At 48.0% G+C, this 26198-nt stretch overlaps 1 protein-coding gene across 1 annotated transcript; it reads right to left on the reverse strand.

The window, feature by feature from the left end:
- Positions 1-2673: 2673 nt before the first annotated feature.
- On the reverse strand, positions 2674-18763 carry LRRN4 (leucine rich repeat neuronal 4). The gene is made up of 5 exons (XM_061125667.1): positions 18640-18763; positions 16870-17545; positions 15491-15695; positions 5285-5422; positions 2674-3910 (listed from the first exon to the last, which is right to left on the reverse strand). The coding sequence occupies exons 2-5, from the start codon at positions 17534-17536 to the stop codon at positions 2674-2676; spliced, it is 2247 nt and encodes a 748-aa protein (XP_060981650.1). The 5' UTR covers positions 17537-17545; positions 18640-18763.
- Between the last annotated feature and the right edge of the window lie 7435 nt (positions 18764-26198).

Below are 26198 nucleotides of genomic sequence, written 5' to 3' on the forward strand. Positions count from 1 at the left end.
CACATTGAACACGTCTCAGTACTAGCAAAGTATGAGCACAAGAAAATGTTTTTAAAAGGGAGAACTTGAAATAAAGTAGGGGGAAAATTAGAATTTTGTGTTTCGTTATGCTCACTTGTGGTCTAGCGTTGGTACTATATGGAGTGACTTATAGTTGGATCCATAGTCTCTTTAGCAGTCAAGTGTTAATCTGATTCTTGTTAATATACTTCCCCCCTCCCCAACCTGTAGGTTTTTGGATACTGAATTGCTATAAAACAAATTCTGGTTTAAAAAACATTGGAATTGTATTAGGTATATTTGAGTCATGCATACAGACTCCAAGCATGACATTCATTTTGGTGCCTCTATATAACAGATTCAATCTTGATATTAAACTTAAAAGGGCACTGGGATAATTTAATTACATGCCTGAGGGCTTTTATATTAGTCACATTTTGGGCTTTTGCCTGGCAGCTTTAAATTTGGAGCTGGTAGATCTTTTAAATCAGTCCATTTTTCTTGGTTATATGTGATAAAACTAGGGATCCACCTTAGATTTTGGGGAAGCTTTTTCAAAACTTCAAACATCTAGAAATATGTAGCACAGTCCCATCATCCAGATCAAACTTGGATAGGCTTAGTTTCTACAGCATGGTTTCTGTCCTGCAGCATGTTGTAGAAACAAAAGATACCATGAGAATCAAATCTAATTTTTTTTTCTTAGAAGTAAATGCTGTTTTGGGTTGAACTGTGCCTCAGAAAGACATTTTTCAGGTTCTAACCCCCAGTACCTGTGAAAGTGACTTTATTTGAGTATAGGGTCTTTGCAGATGTAATCAAAATTAGGATGGTCATACTGGATTTGGGTGGGCCTTAAGCAAGTGCCTGGTGTTCTTACAAGAAGAAGGAAATTTGACTTCTGGGTACATATCCAAAGGAAATAAGATCATTATCTCAAGATATCTTCACTCCCCATGTTCACTGTAGTGTTATTTACAGTAATCAAGACATGGTAATAACCTAAATGTCAATGGATGAGTGGCTAAAGGAAAAAAAAAAAAATATGTATATATATAATGGAACATTATTCAACCATAAAAAGAGGGAAGTCCTGCAATTTGGAACAAAATGAATGGATCCTGAGGCCATTATATCAACTGAAATAAGACAAAGGCAAATTCAGCATGATCTCATGTGAAATCTAACAAAACCAATTCAAGAGTTAGATCATTGGTTCCTAGAGGTGGGAGGTGGGATGGGGAATGGGTTGAAGGTGGTCAAATGGTACAAGAAAGTCCATGATGACTACAGTTAATGATACTGTATATTGGAAAGTAGCTAAGATCTTAAAAGTTCTTATCGCGCATGTACACAAAGATAACTGTATGAAGTGGCAGATGTATTCACTAACCTCATTGTAATTATATCTCAATATATAGGAGTCTCAAATCATTGCATGGTACACCTTAATGTTATATGTCTGTTATATCTCAAGACTGGAGAAAAGATAATGGAAAAAAGAGGGGGGGGGGGGCAGGATTTAGAGACTGTCAGAAGACAAGGAGGCATGGAGAAGGAACCTGCAAGCCCAGGAACCCAAGGATTGCTGGCTCCCTGCCACCCCTCCCCACCCCCTCCCAGGGCGGAGGTGGGGAATGGAATAGTTTTCCCTTAGTCTCTAGAAGGAACCAACCTTGTTGATACCTTGACTGTGGACTTCTAGCCTAACCTGTAAGAGAATAAACTTAAGTTGTTTGAAGCAACCAAGTTTGTGGTAGTCTGTTACGGCTGCCACAGAACTTACATAAATGATAATGTAGAAAACTAAAATCTAGAAATATGACCCCATTTTAATTTAATAAAATCACTTTCCTTCCTAAGTTTGTATAGAAGTAAAATAAGAGAAAGTTTGATGCAATTTGAGCAGAGAAGTGCTTTGGCGTTTAACTAGAGCCTTGAGGGTTTCCTTTTGTTCATTTCTTTCTCTCAGAAAAGTTCTTGAATGTGAGCTCATCAATTATTATGCTTCCTTCAAAAAACAGTTCACGGTTCCTTTACCCATCTGGTCTTAAGTGAAATGCATTAAGCGAGTTTGAAAGGACAGCCTTCCCCCTGCCTGTGTTTCACAGATGTTCTGGGAAGACTGCAGTTTAAAGCTAGAAGTACACATGCTGCCATACCCTGAAATGAAGAGGCGGCTTCAGGGAGCATAACTGGTTCTCAGGTTAAGAATCCACTGGCAGGGGCCCAGGGGGAGGGGGAGTATTGTTGGGGCGGGGGTGGGGGGGTGGGGGGACTCAGGGTGTGTGAAACAGGGAGCCGGGGAGAGAATCCGCTGGAGAGAATCCGCTGGAGTCTCTTAGCCAGAGCTTGACCTTGAGGGAACTTTACTGAAATGACTTGAAGATGTCGCTTCCAGCAGGACAATAGCGGCTGACACAATTCTATTCTACTGGATGCTGAGGGACACCGGCTTCGGAAAAACCAAACACAGGGTGCCGGGCAAGGTGACCCATAACTTTTCTGGGAACGGAGAGAAGCAGCAAGAAGGGAAGGCAGAGGCTCCGGGGGCTGAGGATCCCAGCTCGGTCAGGGCCACATGTGCCCAAGGAGCGCAAGCCTCGAGGAAGCAGTAGGCAGACGGGTCTTTCCAGACCCCCGGACCGCCTTCTCCGCACTGGCGGTGGGTTCTCAGTCAACACCCGCCTGTGAGAGCGGGGTCGCGGGCACAGGGATGAATGCGGGGTTGCGGTAGGCCAGCAGCTGCGCGTGGCAGGGCGGGGTGCGTGGCGTCCGGCCCCGGCGGCAGAGGCCGGTGGCCAGCAGCGCTGTACTGACCAGCAGCAGGCCGCCAGCGGAGCCCAGCCCCGCGGCGACGAGCCCGGGGCTGCGCCCGGTGGTGAAGGCGGCGCACGCCCCGCGCTGGCTCAGCCCCGCGCCATTGGCCGCCAGGACGCACACCCGGTAGGCGGTGGCCGGGGACAGCCCATGCAGGGCGTGCTGGCGCGCGGTGGCACACACGTCCCCCACCACCGACTGGTTCCCTGGCCAGCCCTCCGGCGCGTAGCGGATTTGGTAGGCGCGCACCACTGAGTTGGGGGCGCACCAGCGCACGAGTGCCGACGTGTCGGTGGTCTCCGCCACCGCCTGCAGCTTGGGAGGGTCTGGCAGGGTGTCTTCTCCGCTGAGGCCGGGGCACCGGCACCGCCAGCGCCGCTGAAGCTCTGCGCACGGTGTCTGGAGGTGCCTGCAGGGGTGGTAATCGCAGGGTACATCCCAGGCGGGCGCCCCTACCTCCTCCTTTCCGCTCTCCTCTTCCTCCTCCTCCCTGGAGTCGTCCAGCAGCAGGACAGGAATCCCGCGCTCGGAAGGAGGCGGGTGGCGAGCCTGCGGGGTGGCTCGAGTCTCCCAGGCGGGCTGGGGCAGGCTCACTGAGTCCCGGGAGGCAGGGGAGAGACCAGGGTGTCTGCTGGCCCATGGGATGGAGGCCGCTGAGATGTTAGGCTCCAGGATAAGCCCGGGAGCATATTCTTGGTGCTCTGTCCAGGCCGTGCTCACAGCCTTAGGTGGGTTGCCAGAGTTGCTCGAACCTGTTGGAGAGACAGTAGTGGAGGGAGCGGCCCCATCCTTCGCAAGGCGGTGCCGCAGCCCTGCAGCGGCTCGTGTCGGGGAATCCACAGGGAGGAAGGGAAACTTGGTGATGCTCTGTTGGCCTCCCGCAGGTGTGGTGGAGGGTGTTGTGTTCCGCAAAGTGGAGGAACCCTGAGCAGATGGTGTGTGGGTGGAGATGACCAAGGAGGGTGGGTTGGAATCAAGGAGGGTGGTGTTTTGGTCCGAATGGCACACACTTGGCAGCTGGGACAGCAAAAGAGGGGCTGAGAAGGTGCCACTGGATCTTGCAGCTGGTTTGCACACAATGTCTGCCTCCCTAGAGGAGAGAGGTTGGTCAGTTAGAGGGTCTGCTTCTGTGCTGGGCTTTGAGTCCTTAGGGCAGATAATCCCTCTCCCAAGCCTTGTAACACATCTGCCGGGTACCACATGGTACACACTCAACATGGGTCACCTCGGTGACCTTCAGGACAACCCATCAAGGAGGCTCCCCTTGTAAGTCCCATTGGACAGAAAAGGAAATGGGAATTCAGAAAGAGGAGCTAACTGCCCAAGATAGCATGGCTAGCAAATGCAGAGCCTAAACCCAGGGTGAGCATGGTGAAGGGCAGTCCAGATGCTCTAAGGGTGGTCTGTCATTTTATTCTCACCTCTCTGCTTCCTGGTGGTGAGTACTAGTAACAGCACTCATACTAGCTAACATTTTTTGAGTACTTTGCCACATGCTAGGGACTATTGCTAACACTTTTCTGTATAAACCAATTTAATCTCCACTACTTCATGAGATAGGCACCATTATACCCATTTTACAGATGAGAAGGTAGAGGCACAAAGAGTTTAAGTAACAGCCAAAATCAATAGTAGTAAGTGGTGTGAAGAGCTTGAACTCTCAACCTTTTCATTCACTGCAAAGAGCCTGGTGCTATAGGCAAGATGAAGGGGTGAGGGGTGGCAGACTGAGCCCCACTGACATTCAGGCTCCTGTCCCATGGGAGCTCTATAAGGCCACAGTCACTGGACTGAATGCCACAGAAGGTCAGGCTCTGTTCTGGGGACTCAGTGGAACACGTTTTTGTGTCCTTTTTTTTTGGCCACACATGGGATCTTGGTTCCCCAACAAGGGATGGAACCGGGGTCCCCTGCATTGGAAGCAGCAGAGTCTTAATGACCAGACAGCCAGGGAAGTCCCAAGAGCAGAATTTTGGAAGACAGTAGATCCTGCTTCCTCCACCCAGTGGCTGCATGAATCTAAGCAAGTACCTTCCTCTTTTTGCCCCAGTTTGCTCATTTCTAAAATGAGCAATGATAACACCACTTTAGCAGAAAGAGCTGTTTACTTAGCCCATTTTCTTTTCCTAGTGGGCACACAGCTACACTACATTTCCCAGCCTCCAATGCAGTAGGCATGCCCTGCTAAGTTAATCTGACCAATGGGATATGGGTGAAAGTGATGGCCTGGCCCTTAAAACCTCCTGAGTGGGCTCCTCCAACTCTTTGCTCCTCAGGCTTGCTGGGATGGAGGCAGAGTCTTCATCTCCTGGGTCCCTGACTGTGACTACATGGGGAACAGTTGCCACACCCAGCACTGCCAACCTGCCCAGCATTGTTACATGAGCAAGATACAAACTGTGAGAACTTCAGCTCCAGAGGTTTGATCCTCACCCCTCAGTCATCTGCTTTTTTAACGTGTTACCTGCTTAGGACAATCCTCTTTGCATCCATGAGGAGCCAGGACAACTCACAACTGCAAGTGAGGGGGTTGCCAAAGAGGTTGATGGACAGGACCTGAGAGGAATGCAAGTTCCAAGGATGGAAGGAACTCAAGTTGCAGCTGAAACACACAAAAATTAATTAACTCAGGCTTGTACAGTTAGGTCAACACTAAACCCAGAGAGCCACAGTGGTGTCATGGGAAAACCATTCTGCTAGGTGCTAGTTTGCTTTGAGAAAACTATTAATGACCTTGGATTTTTTTTTTTTTTAAACTGTGGAGATACTCACCTAACCTAGTCAGTATCACCTCTCATAACAAATGGAGACAATTCTCCCTGCTGGCTATATAAAAAAGAGCCTGCAATTATAAAAGTTCTTCTAAATGTAGATCTCTACATAAAAGTATGATATTGTTATTATAGACCAGTGAAGAAAGGGCAGATTTTTAAAATTGATTTTTTAATTGAAGGATAATTGCTTTACAGTATTTTGTTGTTTTCTGTCAAACATCAACAGGAATCAGCCATAGGTATACATATGTTCTTAATGAGAACACTCTATACTGCAGCAGTTGGACTGTAGCTGATGGCATTACACACCAGTCCTTTGGAAGATGCCTCACTGAAGTATATCAGTTAGCTCTTACTAGCTTAACTTAAAACAATAAATATTTATCCTTTTTCATGATTCTGTGGGATGACTCAGTGGTTCTTATGGTCTGGGCTGGCTCACCCGGGCTAGAAAGATCTAGGATTGCCTCACTTATATGGAGTCTCAGCTGGTTTGTCAGGGCCTCTTTCTGTGTGTCTTTCATCACCCAGGAGGCTTGCGCACATGGTGGTGCGCCAGTCTCTACCAGCAAGAGAGGGTGAGCCCCAATTTGCTTAACTACTTCCAAGTTTCTGCTTACATCACATTTGCTAATGTCCCTCTTGCCTAAACATGTCACATGGCTATGCCCAGCTTTAAGAGGTGGAGAATAGACTCTACTTCTTAGTGGGAAGAGCTGCAAAGTCACATTTGCAAAGGGCTGTGTATACAGGGATGATGGGAGGAATTACTGGGGCCATTTTTGCCAACAATGTACCACGCCTAGCAATGGCAGGCTCCCTCCTGGTTTTCTGCTCTTTCTGCCCAAAGTCTTTGGCCTCAATTGTCTCAACTCCTAGAGTCTCCCAGCCTCTTGTACACATTCTAGTTACAATCCGAGAATCGTGAGCAACAGGAACTGCACTGTATCCATAGGCCTCTTCCAACTGAAGACTGGCTTTTCTCCATCTACCTGGGAACCTTCTTCTGTTGCTCTGGGGGAGATGTAGATGTTCTGGGCAAGGAAGGACCCACCACCCAGATCTGTTCTAACACTCCTGGCTGGTGGGCACCTGACAGATGTCCCCTGGGGAGCACTGAACATATGTGTGTGCCATTATACTGAAACTTAAGCATAACCCACATATATGTGTATGCATGAGTGCATACTAAGTCACTTCAGTCGTGTCTGACTCTTTGCAAACCTATAGACTCCCCACCAGCCTCCTCTGTCCATGGGATTCTCCAGGCAAGAACACTGCAGTGGTTTGCCAGGCCCTTCTCCAGGGTATCTTCTGAACTCAGGGATTAAAGTTACATCTTTTACGTCTCTTGCATTGACAGGTGGGTTCTTTATCTAGTGCCACCTGGGAAGCCCCATATATGTGTGTGTATGAATGTATGTATGTGTATACACACACACACACACACACACATATATGCAAATGCTTGCTTTTAGCAGATTTCACAGAGCTAGAGTGGAAATCTTAGAAAGGAGTGTACTTAGCACTTCATTTTGCAAAGGAATTTCTTTTTTTTTCGCCTGAAGTGGGAGAAGAAAAGGATAACCATATTTTGGGGTAAGTAATATTGCTTAGGAGAAGGAAATATTAACCTAGTCCAATAGTGTTTCCTGGAAAATCCCATGGACAGAGGAGCCTGGTGGGTTACAGTCCAGAGGGTTGCAAAGAGTTGGACACAACTGAGTGACTGAACACACACAACATTGCTTAGTATTTCAGATAATAACATTATCTCATTGATATCATTATGTCAGATCATGAGGTAGGTAATATTTCACTCACTTATTTTTTATTTATTTATTGTTTTTGGCCAAACCGGCAGCTTATGGGATTTTAGTTTCCTGACCAGGGACTTAACCTGGGCCCCTGGGAGTGAAACTGCTGAGTAACTACTGGAATTTCCAATATTTCATTCATTTTTATAGATAAGGAAAAGGAGCCTATTCCTTCTCTGGTGGCCCTTTCTGCCACACATTGCAACTTGCACATGATAAAGACAAGTTTCATTCCCATCACATGCCAAGGATGGAAGAGCCTGCTTCATGTCCTGAGGTGTGTCTGCCTCTGGGTATTCTCTGCATCTGAACTGACAGGGCCTTAACATGGAAGAAGTTTCTACTTATCTTTTAAATAATCCTTGTTTTCTTTTTTTGCTGAAATATTGCCAAAGGCCTCTCCCTCCCATATGTAGCATTGTCAGAGAGGATGGTGGAGGACATTGGGCATGGCAGGTTGGCAGAGAAGCCAGGAGGGTGCTACCCCCTCTCCAGAGAGTGCTGGCTGTACCAAGGAACCCACATGTTGCCAGCATCTATCACAGATAATGTCCCAGGGGAGGCTTTGGGTGAGGGAAGGAGAGTCAAGAGCAAGGCGGGCTTGAGAAAAAGGGAAGAGGGTGCCACAGGGGAGATGACATCTAATGAGCTTCAGAGGCTTGAGAGCTCCCAAAGAGGAAGTGGCTCCTTCCCCAGCTGGAGCACGGGGTTGGGGTGGGGTTGATGGTGCAGTAGAGTCCAGGGATGAGCCAGCCAAAGAGGTAAACCTTCTCCTCCAGCCATGCAAGAGTTTTCATTTGTCTTAAAACTCAATCAGATTATAATTTAGACAGATCTCCTGGCTGAATATGGTGACTGGATTACAAGGGTTCTCAACCAGAGGTCCTTGGAGACAGGGTATATGAACTTGGATGGAGGTTTCTTTCACAAATTTCTAACTGAAATTCACCATTTGTTTCAGTGACGAATGAAGGCAACAAACCACAGGTGAATCACCAACAAAACACAGATATTTCCAAACCACTTTTCATAGTTTTCTGTCATTTATGATCATCAAAGGGCTTCCCTGATAGCTCAGTTAGTAAAGAATCTGCCTGCCATGCAGGAGATCCTGGTTCGATCCCTGGGTTGGGAAGATTCCCTGGAGAAGGGAAAGGCTACCTACTCCAGTATTCTGCCTTGGAGAATACCATAGACTGTATAGTTCATGGGGTCACAAACAGTAGGACACAACTAAGTGACTTTCACTTTAATCACTTTAATGATCTGTGGCTCAGATCATGAACTCCTTATCGCAAAATTGAGACTTAAATTGAAGAAAGTAGGGAAAACCACTAAACAATTCAGTTATGACCTAAATCAAATACCTTACAGTTATACAGTGGAAGTGACAAACAGATTCAAGGGATTAGATCTGATAGAGTGCCTGAAAAACTATGGACCGAGGTTCATGACATTGTATAGGAGGCAGTGATCAAGACCACTCCCAAGAAAAAGAAATGCAAAAAGGTTGTCTGAGGAGGCCTTACAAATAACTGAGAAGAGAAGAGAAGCTAAAGGCAAAGAAGAAAAGGAAAGATATACTCATTTGAATGCAGATTTCCAAAGAATAGCAAAGAGATATAAGAAAGTCTTCCTCAGTGATCAATGCAAAGAAATAGAAGAAACCAATAGAATGGGAAATACTAGAGATCTTTTCAAGAAAATTAGAGATACCAAGGGAACATTTCATGCAAAGAAGGCCACAATAAAGCACAGAAATAGTATGAACCTAACAGAAGCAGAAGCTATTAAGAAGAGGTGGCAACAACACACAGAAGAACTATGGAAAAAAGATCTTCATGACCCAGATAACCACAATGGTGTGATTACTCACCTAAAGCCAGACCTCCTGGAATGTGAAGTCGAGTGCTAGTGGAGGCGATGGAATTCCAATTGAGCTATTTCAAATCCTAAAAGATGATGCTGGTAAAGTGTAGCACTCAATATGTCAGCAAATTTTGAAAACTCAGCAGTGGCCACAGGACTGGAAAAGGTCAGTTTTCATTTCACTCCCAAAGAAAGCAAACCCAAAGAATGTTCAAACTATCTCACAATTGCCCTCATCTTACACACTAGCAAAGTAATGCTGAAAATTCTCCAAGCCAGGCTTCAACAGTACATAAACCATGAGCTTCCAGATATTCAAGCTAGATTCAGAAAAGGAAGAGGAACCAGAGATCAAATTGCCAACATCCACTGGACCATAGAAAAAGCAAGAGAGTTCCAGAAAAACATCTACTTCTGCTATATTGACTATGTCAGTTATTGCATGGATCACAACAAACTGGGGAAAATTCTTAAAGAGATGAGAATACCAGACCACCTGACCTACTTCTTGAGAAATCTGTATGCTGGTCAAGAAGCAACAGTTAGAACTGGACATGGGGGAAAAAAAAAGAACTGGACATGGAACAACAGACTGGTTCCAAATTGGGAGAGGAATACATCAAGGCTGTATATTGTCACCTTGTTCATTTAACTTACATACAGATTACATCATGCAAAATGCTGGGCTGGATGAAGCACAAGCTGGAATCAAGATTGCCAGGAGAAATATCAATAACATCAGATATGCAGATGACACCACCCTCATGGCAGAAAGTGAAGAAGAACTGAAGAGCCTCTTGATGAAAGTGAAAGAGGAGAGTGAAAGGTGGCTTAAAGCTCAACATTCAGAAAACTAAGATCATGGCATCTGGTCCCATCATTTAATGGCAAATAGATGAGGAAATAATGAAAACAGTGGCAGACTTTATTTTGGGGGGCTCCAAAATCAGTGCAGATGGTGACTGCAGCCATGAAATTAAAAGAAGCTTGCTCCTTGGAAGAAAAGCTATGACCAACCTAGACAGCATATTAAAAAGCAGAGACATTACTTTGCCAACAAAGGTCTGTCTAGTCGAGGCTATAGTTTTCCCAGTAGTCATGTATGGATGTGAGAGTTGGACTATAAAGAAATCTGAGTGCTGAAGATTTGATGATTTTGAACTGTGGTGTTGGAAGAGACTCTAGAGAGCCCTTTGGACTGCAAGGAGATCCAACCAGTCCATCCTAAAGGAAATCAGTCCTGAATATTCATTGGAAAGACTGATGCTGAAGCTGAAACTCCAATACTTTGGCCACTTGATGTGAAGAACTGACTCATTGGAAAAGACCCTGATGCTGGGAAAGATTGAAGGCAGGAGGAGAAGGGGATGACTGAGGATGAGATGGTTGGATAACATCACTGACTCAATGGACAGGAGTTTGAGTAAGCCCCAGAAGCTGGTGATGGACAGGGAAGCCTGGCATGCTGCAGTCCATGGGGTCACAAAGAGTTGGTCACGACTGAGTGACTGAACTGAACTTATTGATCATCAAAATTATTGAAGTTGTTGGACCGCCTGCTGGATTTTTTAAATTTAAGGAGTGGCTGCAGGACTGGAAAAGGTCAGTTTTTATTCCAATCCCAAAGAAGGGCAATGCCAAAGAATGTGCAAATTACCTCACAATTGCACTCATTTTGCATGCTAGCAAGGTTATGCTCAAAATCCTTCAAGCTAGGCTTCAACAGTACGGGAACCCAGAACTTCCACATATACAAGCAATGTTTAGAAAAGGCAGAGGAATCAAAGAGCAAATTGTCAACATCCATTGGATCATAGAAAAAGCAAGTAAATTCCAGGAAAACATGTACTTCTTCTTCATTGACTATGCTAAATCCTGTGACTGTGTGGATCACAACAAACTGTGGAAAATTCTTAAAGATATGGAATTAGCAGACCACCTTACCTGTCTCCTAAGAAATTTGTATGCAGATCAAGAAGCAACAGTTAGAACTGGATGTGGAATAATGAATTGGTTCAAATTGGGAAAGGAGTCCATCAAGGCTGTATATTGTCACTTTGCTTATTTAATTTATATGCAGAGTACATCATGAGAAATATCAGCCTGAATGAAGCTCAAGCCAGAATCAAGATTGCCAGGAGAAATATCAATAACCTCAGATATGCAGATAACACCACCCTTACGGCAGAAAGCATAGAGGAACTGAAGAGTCTCTTGATGAAGGTAAAAGAAGAGAGTGAAAAACTGACTTAAAACTCAACATTCAAAAAATGAAGATCATAGCATCTGGTCCTATCACTTCAAATAGATGGCAAATAGATGGGGAAAGTGTGGAAACAGGGAGAGACTCTATTTTACTGGGCTCCAAAATCACTGCAGATGGTGACTGCAGCCATGAAATTAAAAGATGGTTGCTCCTAGGAAGAAAAGCTATGACAAACCTAGATAGTGTATTAAAAAGCAAAGACATCACTTTGCCGACAAAGGTCAGCATAGTCACAGCTATGGTTTTTTCAGTAGTCACGTATGGATGTGAGAGTTGGACCATAAAGAAGGTTGAGCACCCAACAATTGATGTTTTTGAACTGTGGTGCTTCTTGTGGTCAAGAAGACTCTTGAGAGCCCCTTGGACAGCAAGAAGATAAAACCAGTCAATCCTAAAGGAAGGAAATCAACCCTGAATTGCTAAAACTTGAGCTCCAATTCTTTGGCCACTTGATGCAAAGAGCCAGCTCATTGGAAAAGACCCTGATGCTTGGAAAGATTGAAGGCAGGAGAAGGGGGCCACAGAGGATGAGATGGTTGGATGGCATCTCTGACTCAATGGACATAAGTTTGAGCAAACTCTGGGAGATAATAAAGGACAGGGAAACCATGGGGTCTCTAAGATTCAGACATGACTGAGCGACTGAACAACAACAACAAAATAAAGAAGCACACCACACATACGTAGTCCTGAAACACACACTTAAAAATATTTTGATAACTATAATTGGTTTCTTTGGGATCCTACATTTGTTGCTCAGTCACCCACTCACATCCAACTCTTTTCGACCCCATGGACTGCAGCACACCAGGCTTTCCTGTCCTTCACCATCTCCCAGAGCTTGCTCAAACTCACATCCACTGAGTCAGTGAAAAGTGTTAGTCAGTCAGTCATGTCCAACTCTTTGCGACCCCATGGACTATTGCCCATCAGGCTCTTCTGTCTATGGGATTCTCCAGGCAACAATACTGGAGTGGGTTGTCATTCCCTTCTCCAGGGGATATTCCCAATCCAGGGATCAAACGCAAATCTCCTGCACTGCAGGCAGATTGTTTACCACCTGAGCCAAGGAACTTCTCTGAGTCAGTGATGCCATACAACCATCTCATCCTCTGTCGTCCCCTTCTCCTCCTGTCCTCAATCTTTCCCACCAGTAGGGTCTTATCTAATGAGTTGGCTCTTTGCATCAGGTGGCCAAAGCACTGGAGCATCAGCTTCAGCATCAGCCCTTTAAATGAATATTCAGGATTGATTTCCTCTAGGATTGACTGGTTTGATCTCCTTGCTGTCCAAGGGACTCTCAAGAGTCTTCTCCAACACCACAGTTGAAAAGCATCAGTTCTTTGGCACGCAGCCTTCTTTATGGTCAAACTCTCACATCCATACATGACTACTGGAAAAACTGTAACTTTGACTATATGGACCTTTGTCAGCAAAGTAAATGCCTCTGCTTTTTAATGCTTTGTCTAGGTTTGTCACAGCTTTTCTTCCAAGGAACATCTTTTAATTTCATGACTGCAGTCACCATCTGCAGTGATTTTTGAGCCTCAAAAAGTAAAATCTGTCACTGTTTCCACATTTTCCCCATCTATTTGCCATGAAGTGATGGGACTGGATATTATGTATATAAGAACGTTCTTCTGAGGAAGGCCCATAGGCTTCACAGACTGCCACAGAAGTTCATGGCACAAAAGTGTTTAAGACTCCCTGCACTAACCTGTGCACTCCTGAAGGTCAAGGGTTAGAAGGCTTTTGGTTAGCTGGGTAGGGAATGATGAGAACTTGACCTCAAACTGCCCTGCAGGGTGTGTGGGAAGGGCTGGCGCAGAGTCATTGGGAATGAAGACCAGGATGGACCTGGTGACCAGGGAGCCAATCTTCAGAGCTATCTGCACCTACACTGACTCTTCATCCCACTCCATTCTGGCTCCATTGGGAATGAACATCACCAACACCCCACATTTTGCCAAATCCTATGGCATTGGAAAAGTGGGTGGAAACAGTGCTAGAGGAAGCCTGTAGGGTGAGTAATGACATGCAGAAAAGTTTGAAGAAGAGGAAATAGTCAAGGGCCTTAAGAAGGCCTATCCAGAAAATCTGGAGAAGCATCAGAGCAGCATCCTAAGGATGAGAAGAGAAAGTGTCAAGATGGAGGAAGGACTCAAGAAGGTGCTCAGGGGATAGAGAAGTGTCTATTGGACATAGCAGCTGAAATGCCACTGGTTCCATTCAATCATGAAGTTGAAGTGGGTGGTCAGATCGCAGCAAACTGAGAAGTGTAGGGATAAGAGGAAGCAGCCCCCACTTCTGATCCAGGGATGCCTGCTTTTCTTGGAGTCTAGGTTGCCTTTCTCCACCTGGGGAGTTTAGATTCACCTTTGAAGATATGGAACAATTATGTTCTTCTTCCAGCCTGCTAAAGCTGATCACTGACCCCACTTGCCTATGACATGGTACATGGCATGTGCCTCTGTTACTGATCCCAATACATCATGACAGATGTTGTCTCCCTACAGAACTGTGCGCTCCCTGAAAGCAGAGGCCATGCTTTCATCATCACCATCACCATCTCATGGCCATCAACACCACCACTGTTACTGGTGTCTTCACTACTATCCCCATCAGCATCATCACTGTCATCACCTCATGCTTTCTCAACTACCTCTGTGCTGAGGATGCTCATTTAGGAATCTCCAGCCCACAGTTTCCATGAGCTCCAGGCTCATGTATCTAGGTATGTCCTAGATGCTGAAAGACCTGTGAGACATCCAGCGGAGATGCCCAGTAGTGATTACACAAACCTCCTGTTCTGTGCCAGGCACTGTTCTAGACACATATCAAAGCATTTCCTTTCACAACAGTGCAGTAGGGGAGGATCTTATCATTATTCCCATTTTACAGATGAGGAAACTGAGCCGCAAAAGCATAGGGTAACTTGCCCTAACTCACATAGCCAGAAAGTGGTGAGTGGAGTCAGGACTGAGTCCAAGCAGTTTGGTTCCACATCTGATAAACAATGCTTCATCAGTCTGAAACTTGAAAGAGGAGTCTAAGCCAGAGATGATATCCCTCTCATTCACATCATCACCACCATCATCATCATCACTATGACCATCCTGTCACCATTCATTACCACCACCACCACCATCATCATGAGACACCATTATCACCATCTCCATCAACATAATATCACCATCATCATAACCACCATGATCTTCATTAATGTTACAGAGTACACACGCAATGTGCCAGGCACTGAGCTAAGTGCTCTGTGTTCTATCTCCTTTCCCCTCATGATAAGCCCCAAAGTGAGTAGTCTGGAGCTAGTCCAGAAAAAGGAGAAGTGGCTACATTGAGTGACGGCAGGGCAATGGTGCTTGCTTCCCAGGGCCTAGCTGTGGGCTCCCAGGAAAGCAGGTGGCTCAGGATCATCTTCAAAGGTATGGTGCCCTTCCTGCTAGAAGTCAGGATAGTAGTTGCTCTTGGGAAGGAGGGTGGATATGGCGAGACTCAGGATAACCCATGGCCCAGAGGGAACCACCCCTGGGTCCCAGTGCAAGTAGGAGCTGCTCAAGCCCTGGAAGGGGCTGCTGACTTGCGTAACTACATAGGGAAGCAGGTGGATGGAGAAATAGAGAAGACCCTGATGCCCTCTTCCCACTGCAGATTTCTCATCCTGGACTTGAAGGAAACTTGACATGTGTGAGAGTTTGAAGTTTTAACATTACTCTGGACAGCACTGTGTTGGTTGGTTTTTAGGCCGGATGGACTCTCTGGGATGTGCTCACCATATCACCCCAAGGATAAGGAAGAACAAGACTCCAGCAAGGACTTGAAAGAGCAATGGGAGGAAAAGGAAGGTCTAGTTTATTCTATAAAATAGTTATGACTATGCAATTTAGTGTAATGGGCAAAAATCAGTCATGCGTTTTAGTAACACTTACTTCTGGAAATGAAGGACCCGTAGGTGAGGCGTGTCTTGAAAGATGTATGTATGGACAGAGGTAAGTGCTGGTGAATCTTGACAATCCAGATGCTGTAGGTCAGGGGTCATCTTGAAAATGTCCCCCTCTAGGCTCTTCAGCCTTGGCATCTTCCTCAGGTAGAGGGATGTGAGCCGCGGCAGGTTTCTGATCCATCCCGACTGAACTGAAATACAGATGGGACACTGCCCACTATCCTGGAAGGCATGAACCCATGAGGCTGGCACAGCATTAAGAAAACAATGAGAGTGACAAGGTGAGTGGTGAAGGTCACTGCTGAGCATGGGGACAGCGGGCAGCTTCAGGAATCTCAGAAGCATGGGCCATTTCAGCTGGAAGGGCCCTCAGAGAAGACCAGTCCTTCCTGTTCCAGCCCCAGACAGCTGAGGTCCCAGAGGACAATGACTGGCTAAAGGCCACACAACAAGGAAGGAACAAGGCTGAGCATGACTCTAGGACACTGTCTCCACGTATGCTGTTGTCCCACCCTCTTGTTAAACCCCACACAGAAGTACCCCAGCCTTCAGTGTGATGGCTACCAGGAGCAGGGGAAATCTTTGAGGAATGTAAGGAAGGAGGCTCAGAGGAGGAGTGGGACAGGAGGAGGCCGGGAAATCTCATTTCATCTCTCCTAGTAAATGGACAACGTGCCCCTTCTCCTCTGTTTCCCATTCTCGCTCTTTGTTTTCTTGTTGGTGGTGGAACAGGTGATTATCAATATGTGAAGTGTTTTTAAACAATAAAACCAACCTTGGAAATCAGAGTCAGAATACCCAAGTACAGCAGAACAGGTATTCTCACCTCCCTCCTGTGTCTTGTTTGAAGGATTTAACATTCACAGAAAGAATTTTAGCCAACTAAGTATTAATAGAAATCAATGACAGCATCCTCTGAACATCAGCTGCTTCATGTTAAAATGTGTGACACCAGGTTTGTCCATTCATCAGCCCCAGAGCAATGCATCCACTCCCCATTCTCTATTCTGCTGGGGAGCAGAACAGAGGCTAAACCTGTGGGCTCCGGACCTAGAACGTCACATTTCAGACGTGGAGGCAACCGCTAAGGAGTTTTGGAGGCTGCAGGCCGGCCATTCTCCTTTCTGTGCCCCGAGTTTCCGCACAAGCAGAGTGGAGGTAATAGTCCTCAGCTCTTGGGACTCAAGGAGTGCAGACCAGTGAGGCGCTTCGAACAGCGTGCCCTAGACTCAGGGAATCTCTGGGGTCTCTTTGAGCCTTCCTGCAAAAGAAGGCGCCCAGGGCAGCGCCCCTCGAGGAAGTTCACAGCCCTCCCTCCCGGGATCGTCCAGCCCGCCGGCTTAGACACCCCGCGCCCGCACTCACCGCGGGGGAGGAATGTGCCACTGAGATCCAGCACCCGGAGGGCGGCCAGGGGCGCGCCGCCCACCCCCGCGAAGGTCGCGTCGGCGAGGTCCTCGTGGTCACCGCGGCCCAGCTCGGTGTAGGACAGGTTGAGCAGGCGCAGCTCGGGGAAACAGGCGAAGGCCCCGGGCTGCAGGGCCCGCAGCGGGTTCCCGGCCAGGGCCAGAGCGCGGAGACCCGGCAGCGCGGGCCCGGTGCACGGCGGCAGGGTGGCCAGCAGGTTGTAGCTGAGGTCGAGGGAGTGCAGCCCCGCGGGCGCCCCGGGGCCCCAGCGCAGCGCCGCGATGCGGTTGTGGCGCAGTGTCAGCACCTGTAACTGCGGCAGGTGGCCCAACTCCGGAGTGCTCAAGGCGCGCAGCAGGTTGTGGCTGCCGTCGAGGCTGCGCAGCGCGCGGGGCAGGCAGCCGGGCAGGCGCTCTAGGCCACGGTTCACGAAAGTCAGGGTCGTGACTCCCGCCACTGGGAGCCACTCGCAGGGCGAGACCGTGGAGTTACCGGCCCCGCTCCCCCAGGGGCCCTGCTGAGTGAGCCGGAAAACAAGGGTCTTCTGGAGCGGCCCCGCCTGGCTGGGTCGCGGCGCTACCGGGAAAGGCAGCAGCAGCAGCAGCAGCAGCAGGGCCCACCGCATGGCGAGTGGCTGGAGAGAACAGCGGGACAGCCCATTAAATGCAGCGGAAACCCCGAAAGAAGGGGCAATGTCCCCACCTCGCTGCCCATTTCCCAGGAGAACCTAGCCCTGGATGTTCCCTGAAGGGCGGGGGTTGATCCCTGCGTCGGGGATGTGTAGTGACTTGGCTCCTGCCTGCTTCCCCCATCATTTCCCGCATGTACACCCGGGCACCGCCTGCCCTTCCTTCCCCAATCTTTGCCCTTCCCTCTAATTCACTCAAGGGTTACTACCCATAGGTGATCTTTTGCTGAAGGCCGCCGTCATCTGTCCCTGAACCCAGTAAGCCTCTCCCTTTGCTTGTCTTCATCCCATGAGCTTCTGGAGAGAATGGAAAGTGGCCTTTTTGTAAATTCTCCCCAGGTGCCCAGATGTTGCTGCATAAACATATATTAATAACACTCTAGTGGGAGGCTTCCTAGGGAGGAAACTCCACTGGGGTAAAAACATGGGACTTGAGGGAGATTTTGTTAGTTTCAAAGACATTGGTTGTCCCAGTTTTTATCCTTAGGCCTGCCCAGCCACAGGTGAGTCTGGCTTGCCTCTGATCTGGTTTGTAGGTCACACTTCAGGTTCTGGGATCGCTTTCTTGGGAAGGCTCAGGGTCGCCTTCAGGGAAGAAAGGAGCCTCCAGACAGTTGTAGGGCTGGGGAGCCTGGAGTCAAGCATTTCCTCATGCCATGTTGGTCCCAGCAAAAACTCCTGAAGTCAGCCCTGCCAGCAAGGGATGGCCGAGAGCTGCTCAGTGTGGAGTTTCTGGAGTAGCCAGGATTACACAGGCAGCAGGGAGATCAACTTGGGGTAGATAAGGCAGCAATGGGCTGGTGTGGGAGTGGCAAAGCTATTTCCAACTAGGTCCTGGCCTTGAGGTCACTGCTTGACATCCCCTCATTTCTGCAGGTGTGTGTTTCTGCTCTGCTGTCTCTGTTGACTGCTAAGTCCCTGAGCAACCACCCTGGATCCAGGGAAAGGCCCTCCTCTTGCTAGTTGGGGGTCTAGGCAATGAGAAAAATCCTGGAAACTGAGGCTAGGAGTCCATGTGTCCAGCAGTATGTCATACTCACCCAGAAGCTGTCCTTTTGGAGTGTGGCAGCCCTGGGTGCCCCTGTCTGCAGTCTTCAATTTTGTCTTGTAGATTCCAGGAGCCAGTGGCTAGCAGCTCAACTTTGAATTTCAGGAGGTCTGTTTCCCAGATGCCCCTGGCCCTGGCCCCACCCACCAGGGAGCCTCAGATACCCCAGCTCCTACAGCCCCCCTTCCCTACTGAGACATTGTGGTCTTCAGCTAACACCCTCACTGCCTATCTCCTTCTCCTACTCTGGACCTGGGCCGGCCCCTGCCTCTTTCTAAGCATGGCACCTCCTTTCAGCCCTCCCCCATCTTCACCTGGCCTCATGCCAGCCAGTTAGCTACCAAGCCAACCACCTTTCTGGGGCCTGAGCTGGAGGGAGTTGGCTCTTCCGGGCCAAAGTGAGCGCTGAGGGCTGACAGCTGCAGAGGGGCAGAGGCAGCCCCGTCACCTCCCAGGAATCTGATCCTCCTGCCAGGTGGTTCCCATTTCCTGGAGGCTGCATGGTGAGCTGGTATGAGGAGGAAGCCCCCTTTCCAGAAGAGGAAAGTACCCCAGTCCACAGGAAAGAAAAAGCGGCAGGAGGGGCATCCCCAGAGGAATGTGAGAGCAGGGGCAGGCATGGGGCAAATCAAGAAGGACTGGTTTCGTTTCCTTTTTTAAAAAAAATAATTTTATTTATTTATTTTTGGATGTGCTGGGGCTTTGTTGGGCTTTTCTCTAGTTGTGGTAAGTGGGGGCTACTCTTCGTTGAGGTGCGTGGGCTTCTCATTGCGGTGACTTCTCTTGTTACTGAGCACAGGCTCTAGGGCACGCAGGCTTCCGTAACTGTTGACTCCCGAGCTCTAGACCACAGGCTCAATAGTTATGGCTCAGGGGCTTAGTTGCTCCTCAGCATGTGGGATCTTCCTGGCTCAGGGATCAAACCCGCATCTCCTGCATTGGCGGGGAGATTCTTTACCACTGAGCCACCAGGGAAGCTCCAAGGCTCGGTTCCTCTGGGACCCAGTTTGGTGCAAGTACGAATATTTGTCTCTCATAAGGGGTGGGAATCAATAAAGAGGGCAGAAGTGCAGAAAGATCATTCCCACCCCATGGTTGGGGTGATCAGTCCTGGTTACCACAAGCCCAGGTCTCCCTGAAGCTGTGGGGATGTTAAGTGTGCGTTCCTTCGAACATATTTGTTTAGAGCAGTCAGTGCCTTTCTTCTCCAGAATTCCAAGATTGTTCGTTCATCTGGGATCTCTGATCCGCACACCCCTGCTACCCCTGGCCAGGGGTTAATCATTCCCAGTGTTGTGTACACAGACTTCTGAGACCAGAACTTCATCCTTCCTCCTGTCAGTCCTTATCTGAACAGCCCTGAGGAACTCCAGAAACTCTGGGGATTGGCATGTTTAATTGGATAATTGCAAATTCCTGGACATCTCTTTTGAGGCCTTCTCTACCTAAAGCCTCAAAAACATCCTTTCGGCTAAGTGCTAGCCCGGAGCCTTGCTGCTCAGAAGTGTACCTCCATCAGCCACACGAGAGGGCAGGGAGATGCCTGTTCTGTGCGGCACTGTTTGGGGTATTTCATTCACTACCCAAGGAGCCTGAGGCTCAGGCCCCAGAGGTAGAAATGCTGTGTCATAAGTGACATGAGGTCGAGAGGGAGGAGGGGTCAGGGAGAGATGGGAAGAGTGAAAGGACCAGTGTGGGGGCTGTGGGCAGCCTGAGGTGAGGCCCTTACCTCTGCCTTTGCTTGGTTCTCATGCCAGAGAGCAACCAGCAGGTCAACCATAACCTCAGCTTCTTTCAGAGAATAACCAGCTGGGTCTGCTCTCAAGTGACCAACAACCTGAGGGCAGCAGAGGTTTGGGGCGTTCGGGCTGGGGTGTCCAGATGAGAGGGAGCTGAATCCACTGAACAGATTTGAACAGAGACCCTGAGGAGGAAGTGGCTGTCCATGGAGGCCTATAAAGAGGACCCCAGAGAGTGACATTGGCCTGCTCCTCTGGACACCAGTGGGGCAAGAGGTCGGGACAGGCCCTGTTCGAGGAGTCCCCTGAGGTCATCGTCTGGCACTTGCTGGAGCCCCAGGCCCTCTGAGCCACCTTCTCTTTCCTGCTCTTGCTGGGTAGCCCACAAGGGGCAGCAAGGGCCTGGCCAGGTGAGGTGGACCCGATGCCTGAGCTCGGCCCTCTGACTGCTCTGTTGCTTTGGTCACACCCAACCCAAGCAGACACGCTCTTGCTGGGCTGCCCAGTTGGGCCTTTAAGCCAGGGAGTCTGGAGGCAGATCCTTCATGGCAGCATTTGTTCAGGGGTCTCACCCAGGTGGGTAGGTTGGCCTTGCCTCAGTGGGTGCACTCTGCTTGTTACCAGCATCCTGGGCCCCTCCCTCCGCCTTTTAAAATTGAGCACTTAACTATACTCAGAGCCCAATGCTGTATGTGTTATCTTTTTGAATCCTCACTGGGTAAGATTTTCCCCATGCTACAGGTAAGGAAACTGAGGCTCTCAGAGGCTTTCTAGGCTTTGGAGCACACTCCTAGTTTCTGCCTGGCTTACCCACTGCTTTATATTGCCTTCCACAAGCTTCAGGATTTCACACTGTAATATCCTTTGTAAGCACAAGAGAAACTCTTCCAAATACTTGGACCCAAATCACTCTAGAAGCCAGGACAGATGGGGTATTTTCTTTCATAGTTGAGCAGCTCATTCTCCAAAGAAACAAAACTGACTTTCTGGGCCCTTGTGGTCCCAGGACTGAGGCAGATGGCTGGGCAGGGTCACTGGGCACCTCTCAGGAAGACCCTGGTCATCTTCTCCTGCCCCTTCTCCTCCCCCAGCACCACATCTGGAAAAGATGACTCAAGTGTTTGCCCTCTTTGGACAAGGGTGCTAAGGTCCAACGACAAAGTCCTGGAGCCAACAAGTGTGCCAGGCTGCATGTAACCCCCAGGGGATCTTCCCAAGTGGGCTTTCTGTCTGGGTGCCCTCCTCTGGACCACCTTACTCTCCAATCCAGCTCACTCTTCCAGACCTCCCGTGGCTTCCCTCAGAAGTTGGCCTTTAGGTAAGGACTTGCATGCAGGTAGTTTAGTCGAGAGATCATCCTGAGAGGCATGAGAGGGAGTAAGGAAGTGAGACCCGGAAGGGCAGGTACTACAGCTGTGTTATCTACAAGCAGGTCACTCAGCCCTCCTGGGATCCCCTAGGAGCCTGTGTCCAGCTGCCTTGGGATGATTTCATCCCGTGGCGAGGAGGTGGGGTGTTTACCCCCCAGCCTCTGCTACTTGTTGGCTCAAGGGTTCTTCCTACGGCTCTAACTGCCCAGAATGTCTGCTTTGCCCTGAGAACTGCAAGGAGGGCTATGGGGATGGGTGGGCACTGACAGCATCTGCCTAGCACCTTCAGGGTTTTGCCCAGGCAGGCTTTCACTTGATGTTCTCTCCCAGGTGGGCCTGGGGTTAACTGCTGTCACGTGGACTGATGTGGCTCCTCCCTAATGTAAGAGTCAACTCCCTGAGTATGGGTCACATCATTCTTCTTTTGAGCCAGGGGTGCTCAGGATATAGGCTGGCACACAGGATAAGAAATGAGTTAGAATTCACTCCAAGGGGCCCAGGAGTGGATGGGGCAGGACTCAAAACAGCGAATGTTAAATGCAGGTGCCTGGGACTTCCCTAGTGGTCTAGTGGCTGAGACTCTGCACTCACAATGCAGGAACCCTGGTCATGGGACTGTATCTCAAACGCTGCAACTAAGAGTTCACATGCTACAAATAAAAAATCCCATATGCTGCAACTAAGACCCAGCACAGCCAAATAAATAATATTTTAAAAAATGCAAGTGTCTGAGATTTACATCCCTGGTCTGCCAGCATTCCAGCCTTGAGAAGAGCTCAGGTGAAAGTTGAAGTGGGCATTATGGGTACAGGTGGAGGTGAGAATGGAAGGAGAGAACTGAGTCCCAAAGAAGTTTCCAATCCTTTTCCCCAGTACAGCTAGGGATATTTGGGGGAAAGTTCTCTTGGAAGAAGATTACAAGGTTAGATGTTAGTAAACCCAGAGCCTTCAGAAGAAAAACATTAAATCAGTAATTACACACCTGGCTACACGTTTTTCTGGATTTAGATTGAAATCAGAGTCATAAGTCCTTGGCCTTAGATGTGACTTGTCTGGTTCCTCCCCTCCCTGTCTTTTTAGAGAGAGAGAACTGAGCCCTTTTGAGGAACACTGGCTTGTCTGGGGTCACATAGTTGAGTCCCAATAGTCCAGTGAGAAGGAAGGGTTGACCTAATTCTCACTGTTCTGTTTTGGGCTCTGGGCTCGTTTGCATAGCCAGCCAGGTCTCACCTGCCCTGGCATTAGCACGGTGGGCCTTTCTCCATAGGCGTGACTGCTGGAACACACCTGATGAGAGTCAGGTGACTGGCAGAGTTTCTAGGGGTGCTGACCCCTGTGGTCCTGATACCACTCCCAGGACCCCAGAGATAAATACCCCGAGACTATATGGGGCTGCCCCAGAGACTCAGATTTGGTGCTTTCCAAAGGGACCCCGTCTAGCTCTGTGCACGGTTCTGCCAGCCTGGGTGCAGTGAAGGGGCCAGTCACGGGTGACTGGGCAGCCGATTGCCCCATCCTGCCTCCAGATGCCAAATGGCTGTGCCAAGGGTTCTTCCCCCAAGGGCTGGAGTTGGAATGTACAAGTTTGAGGCTCATTCTTCTCTGACACCAGAGATAAGCTGGAGGAATGGAAGGGTGGTTGTGGGAGGAGATGGTACCAGGTCGTCAAGTCTCCAGGCAGCAGCTCTCATGGAATGGTATGTAGAGCAGAGGTGGGGGCTCCGCTCACGCGGCCGATCTGAACTTGACGGAATGAAATAGTAACGGGTTGAGACTCACGTTTATTTTTCTTTTGACACATCACTCAGTGACAGTGAAATTTTAACGTGAGGATTTGTAGAATGTTTAGAATGAAAAAAAAAATTACCATTTGAGATCCCGTTAAAACTTGTAGTGGAAGAGAAAAAATTGAAAAGTGAGACTCTAATCTGCCACTTTACTTTGTGTGTGGCTGTAGGAAGTGGGATAAGGTAGTACATAGGCTCTTTGTTTTTTAAATTCATTTATTTGTCTGCACTAGGGTCTTTGTTGCAGCACATGGATGTTCATTGCAGCGCATAGACTCTAGTTGTGATGTGTGGGCTTGGTTGCTCCAAGGCATGTGTGATGTTAGTTTCCCCTTCAGGGATTGAACCTGTGTCCTCTGCATTGCAAGGTGAATTCTTGACCACTGGACCACCAGGGAAGTCCTTAGGCTGTTTTGATAAAACACATTCTGGAACTTACCACAGCCCAGAGGCATGAGCTTCCCTGGTAACTCAGATGGTAAAGAATCTGCCTGCAATACAGGAGACCTGGGTTCGATCCCTGGGCAGGAAGATCCCCTGGAGAAGGAAATGGTTACCCACTCCAGTATTCTTGCCTGGAGAATTCCATGGATAGAAGAGCCTGACAGGCTACAGTCCTTGAGAATGCAAAGAGTTGGACATGACTGAGTGACTAACATTTTCACTTTTTTCTCTTTCAGAGGCAGTACACAAGTAAAAAGTTCTTTAAAGTGGGACAGGATACTGGGTTTGCATCATAACAGTTCTAATCTTTGATTGGGTACAATCAAAGCATCCTTAAGCTTCTACTTGTCTCATATATTTTCTTTCTACTCCCAATGCTGAATTTTATTTACTTATTTTTGGTTGTGCTGGCTCTTTGTTGCTGCATAGGCTTTCTCTGGTTGCTGGGGCTACTCTTCATTACAGTGCACAGGCTTCTTATTGCAGTGGTTTCTCTTGCTGCGGAGCATAGGCTGTAGGGCATATGGGCTCAGTTGCGGCTCCCAGGCTCTAGGGCACGTGCTCAATAGTTGCAGTACACAGGATTAGTTGCTCTGTGGCGTGTGGGATCTTCTGGGATCAGGGATCAAACCCATGTCCCATGCATTGGCAGGAGGATTCTTTACCAGGGTCACCAGGGAAGACCCTGTCTCATATTTTTAAGTAAATTAATTTGTTCAGGCTTAGCAATTCAACACATGTTTGAGATAGTGAAGGACAGGGAAGCCTGGTACGCTGCAGTCCATGGGGTCACAAAGAGTCAGACTCCACTTAGTGACTGAACAACAAAACCATCCTCAGAACATGGCAGCACTTGCCCGAGGTGCTCAGGATATAAAATGGTGACTCAGAGATTAACAGGACATGGGACTCTGTCTTCACGCAGTTGCCAGACTAGAAAAGGCAGAGGACAGAATACAATCCTTCATAGTGTGAGTGCACCACCCCGTCACAAAGGGCTGAATTGCAAGCTCTGTTAGCTCTGGAGGTGTCCAGTCTGTTCCTTGCTGTTTTCAGGGTCTGGCAGTACCTGTGCACATATATGCTTAAGAAATATTTGCTGAATGAATAAGGATTTATTAACTGCATCTCCTTCTGTTTCTGATCAGTTATATTTCCTAATTTAGGATTTTCCATAGAAGGACTGTCAGAGTTTACCTGTTTACTTATTTAGATTTTTAATATGTTGAATAAAATTCTTCCAGAAGCAACAATGTTCAAGTTGCACAAACAAGGCAATGATATAGGATTTCATGGAGCCGGAATGTTATTTATTCCCACTGCTATAGCCACATACACATGCAATGTGGATGTTCAGTACCATTTTGTGGAATGAAGTAATGTATGCTATCAAATAAGTATATGAGTGTATGCTCAACATCATTAGTCACCGTGGAAACACAAATTTAAGCTACAATGAAATACTAGTAGTCACCCACCAGGATGGCCAAAATGAAAAAGATTGATGGTACCAAGTTTTGGGGAAGATGTGGAGCAGCTAGAACTCTGCAGATGAGAGTGTAAAGTGGTATAGCTATTTTCTAAAACTGGCACTATCGATCTGTGAATGTCAAGTGTATGTCTACCTGGTGACTCAGCAGTTGCAATCTTGGGTTAATATTAAAGAGAAATAAGTATATATATCCACCAAAAGAATGTATAGAACAGCTTTATTCAAAAGCCCTGAACTGAAAACAGCCCAAATGATACAAATAGGGAAGTTCAGTTCAGTTCAGTCGCTCAGTCATGTCCAACTCTTTGTGACCCCATGGACTGCGACATGCCAGGCTTCCCTGTCCATCACCAACTCCCAGAGCTTGCTCAAACTCATGCCCATTGAATCGGTGATGCCATTCAACCATCTCATCCTCTCTCGTCCCCTTCTCCTCCCGCCTTCAATCTTTCCCAGCATCAGGGTCTTTTCCAATGAGTCAGTTCTTCACATCAAGTGGCCAAAGTATTGGAGTTTCAGCTTCAGCATCAGTCTTTCCAATGAATATTCAGGACTGATTTCCTTTAGGATGGACTGGTTGGATCTCCTTGCAGTCCAAGGGACTCTCAAGAGTCTTCTCCAACACCACAGTTCAAAAGCATCAATTCTTCAGCGCTCAGCTTTCTTTATAGTCCAACTCTCACATCCATACTAGACTACTGGGAAAACCATAGTTTTGA

This window comes from Dama dama, chromosome 23 (assembly GCF_033118175.1).
Source record: "Dama dama isolate Ldn47 chromosome 23, ASM3311817v1, whole genome shotgun sequence".
In the NCBI taxonomy this organism is placed as follows: domain Eukaryota; kingdom Metazoa; phylum Chordata; class Mammalia; order Artiodactyla; family Cervidae; genus Dama; species Dama dama.

Coding starts and splice junctions, on each gene's coding strand:
- LRRN4 (XM_061125667.1), bottom strand. CDS start 17,536: ATGCGGTGGGCCCTGCTGCTGCTGCTGCTGCTGCTGCCTTTCCCGGTA. Junction 15,696..16,869: donor TGGCACATTCCTCCCCCGCG/GTGAGTGCGGGC, acceptor TCTGTATTTCAG/TTCAGTCGGGATGGATCAGA. Junction 5,423..15,490: donor CGGGTCCTTCATTTCCAGAA/GTAAGTGTTACT, acceptor TGTGTGTTTCAG/CTGCAACTTGAGTTCCTTCC.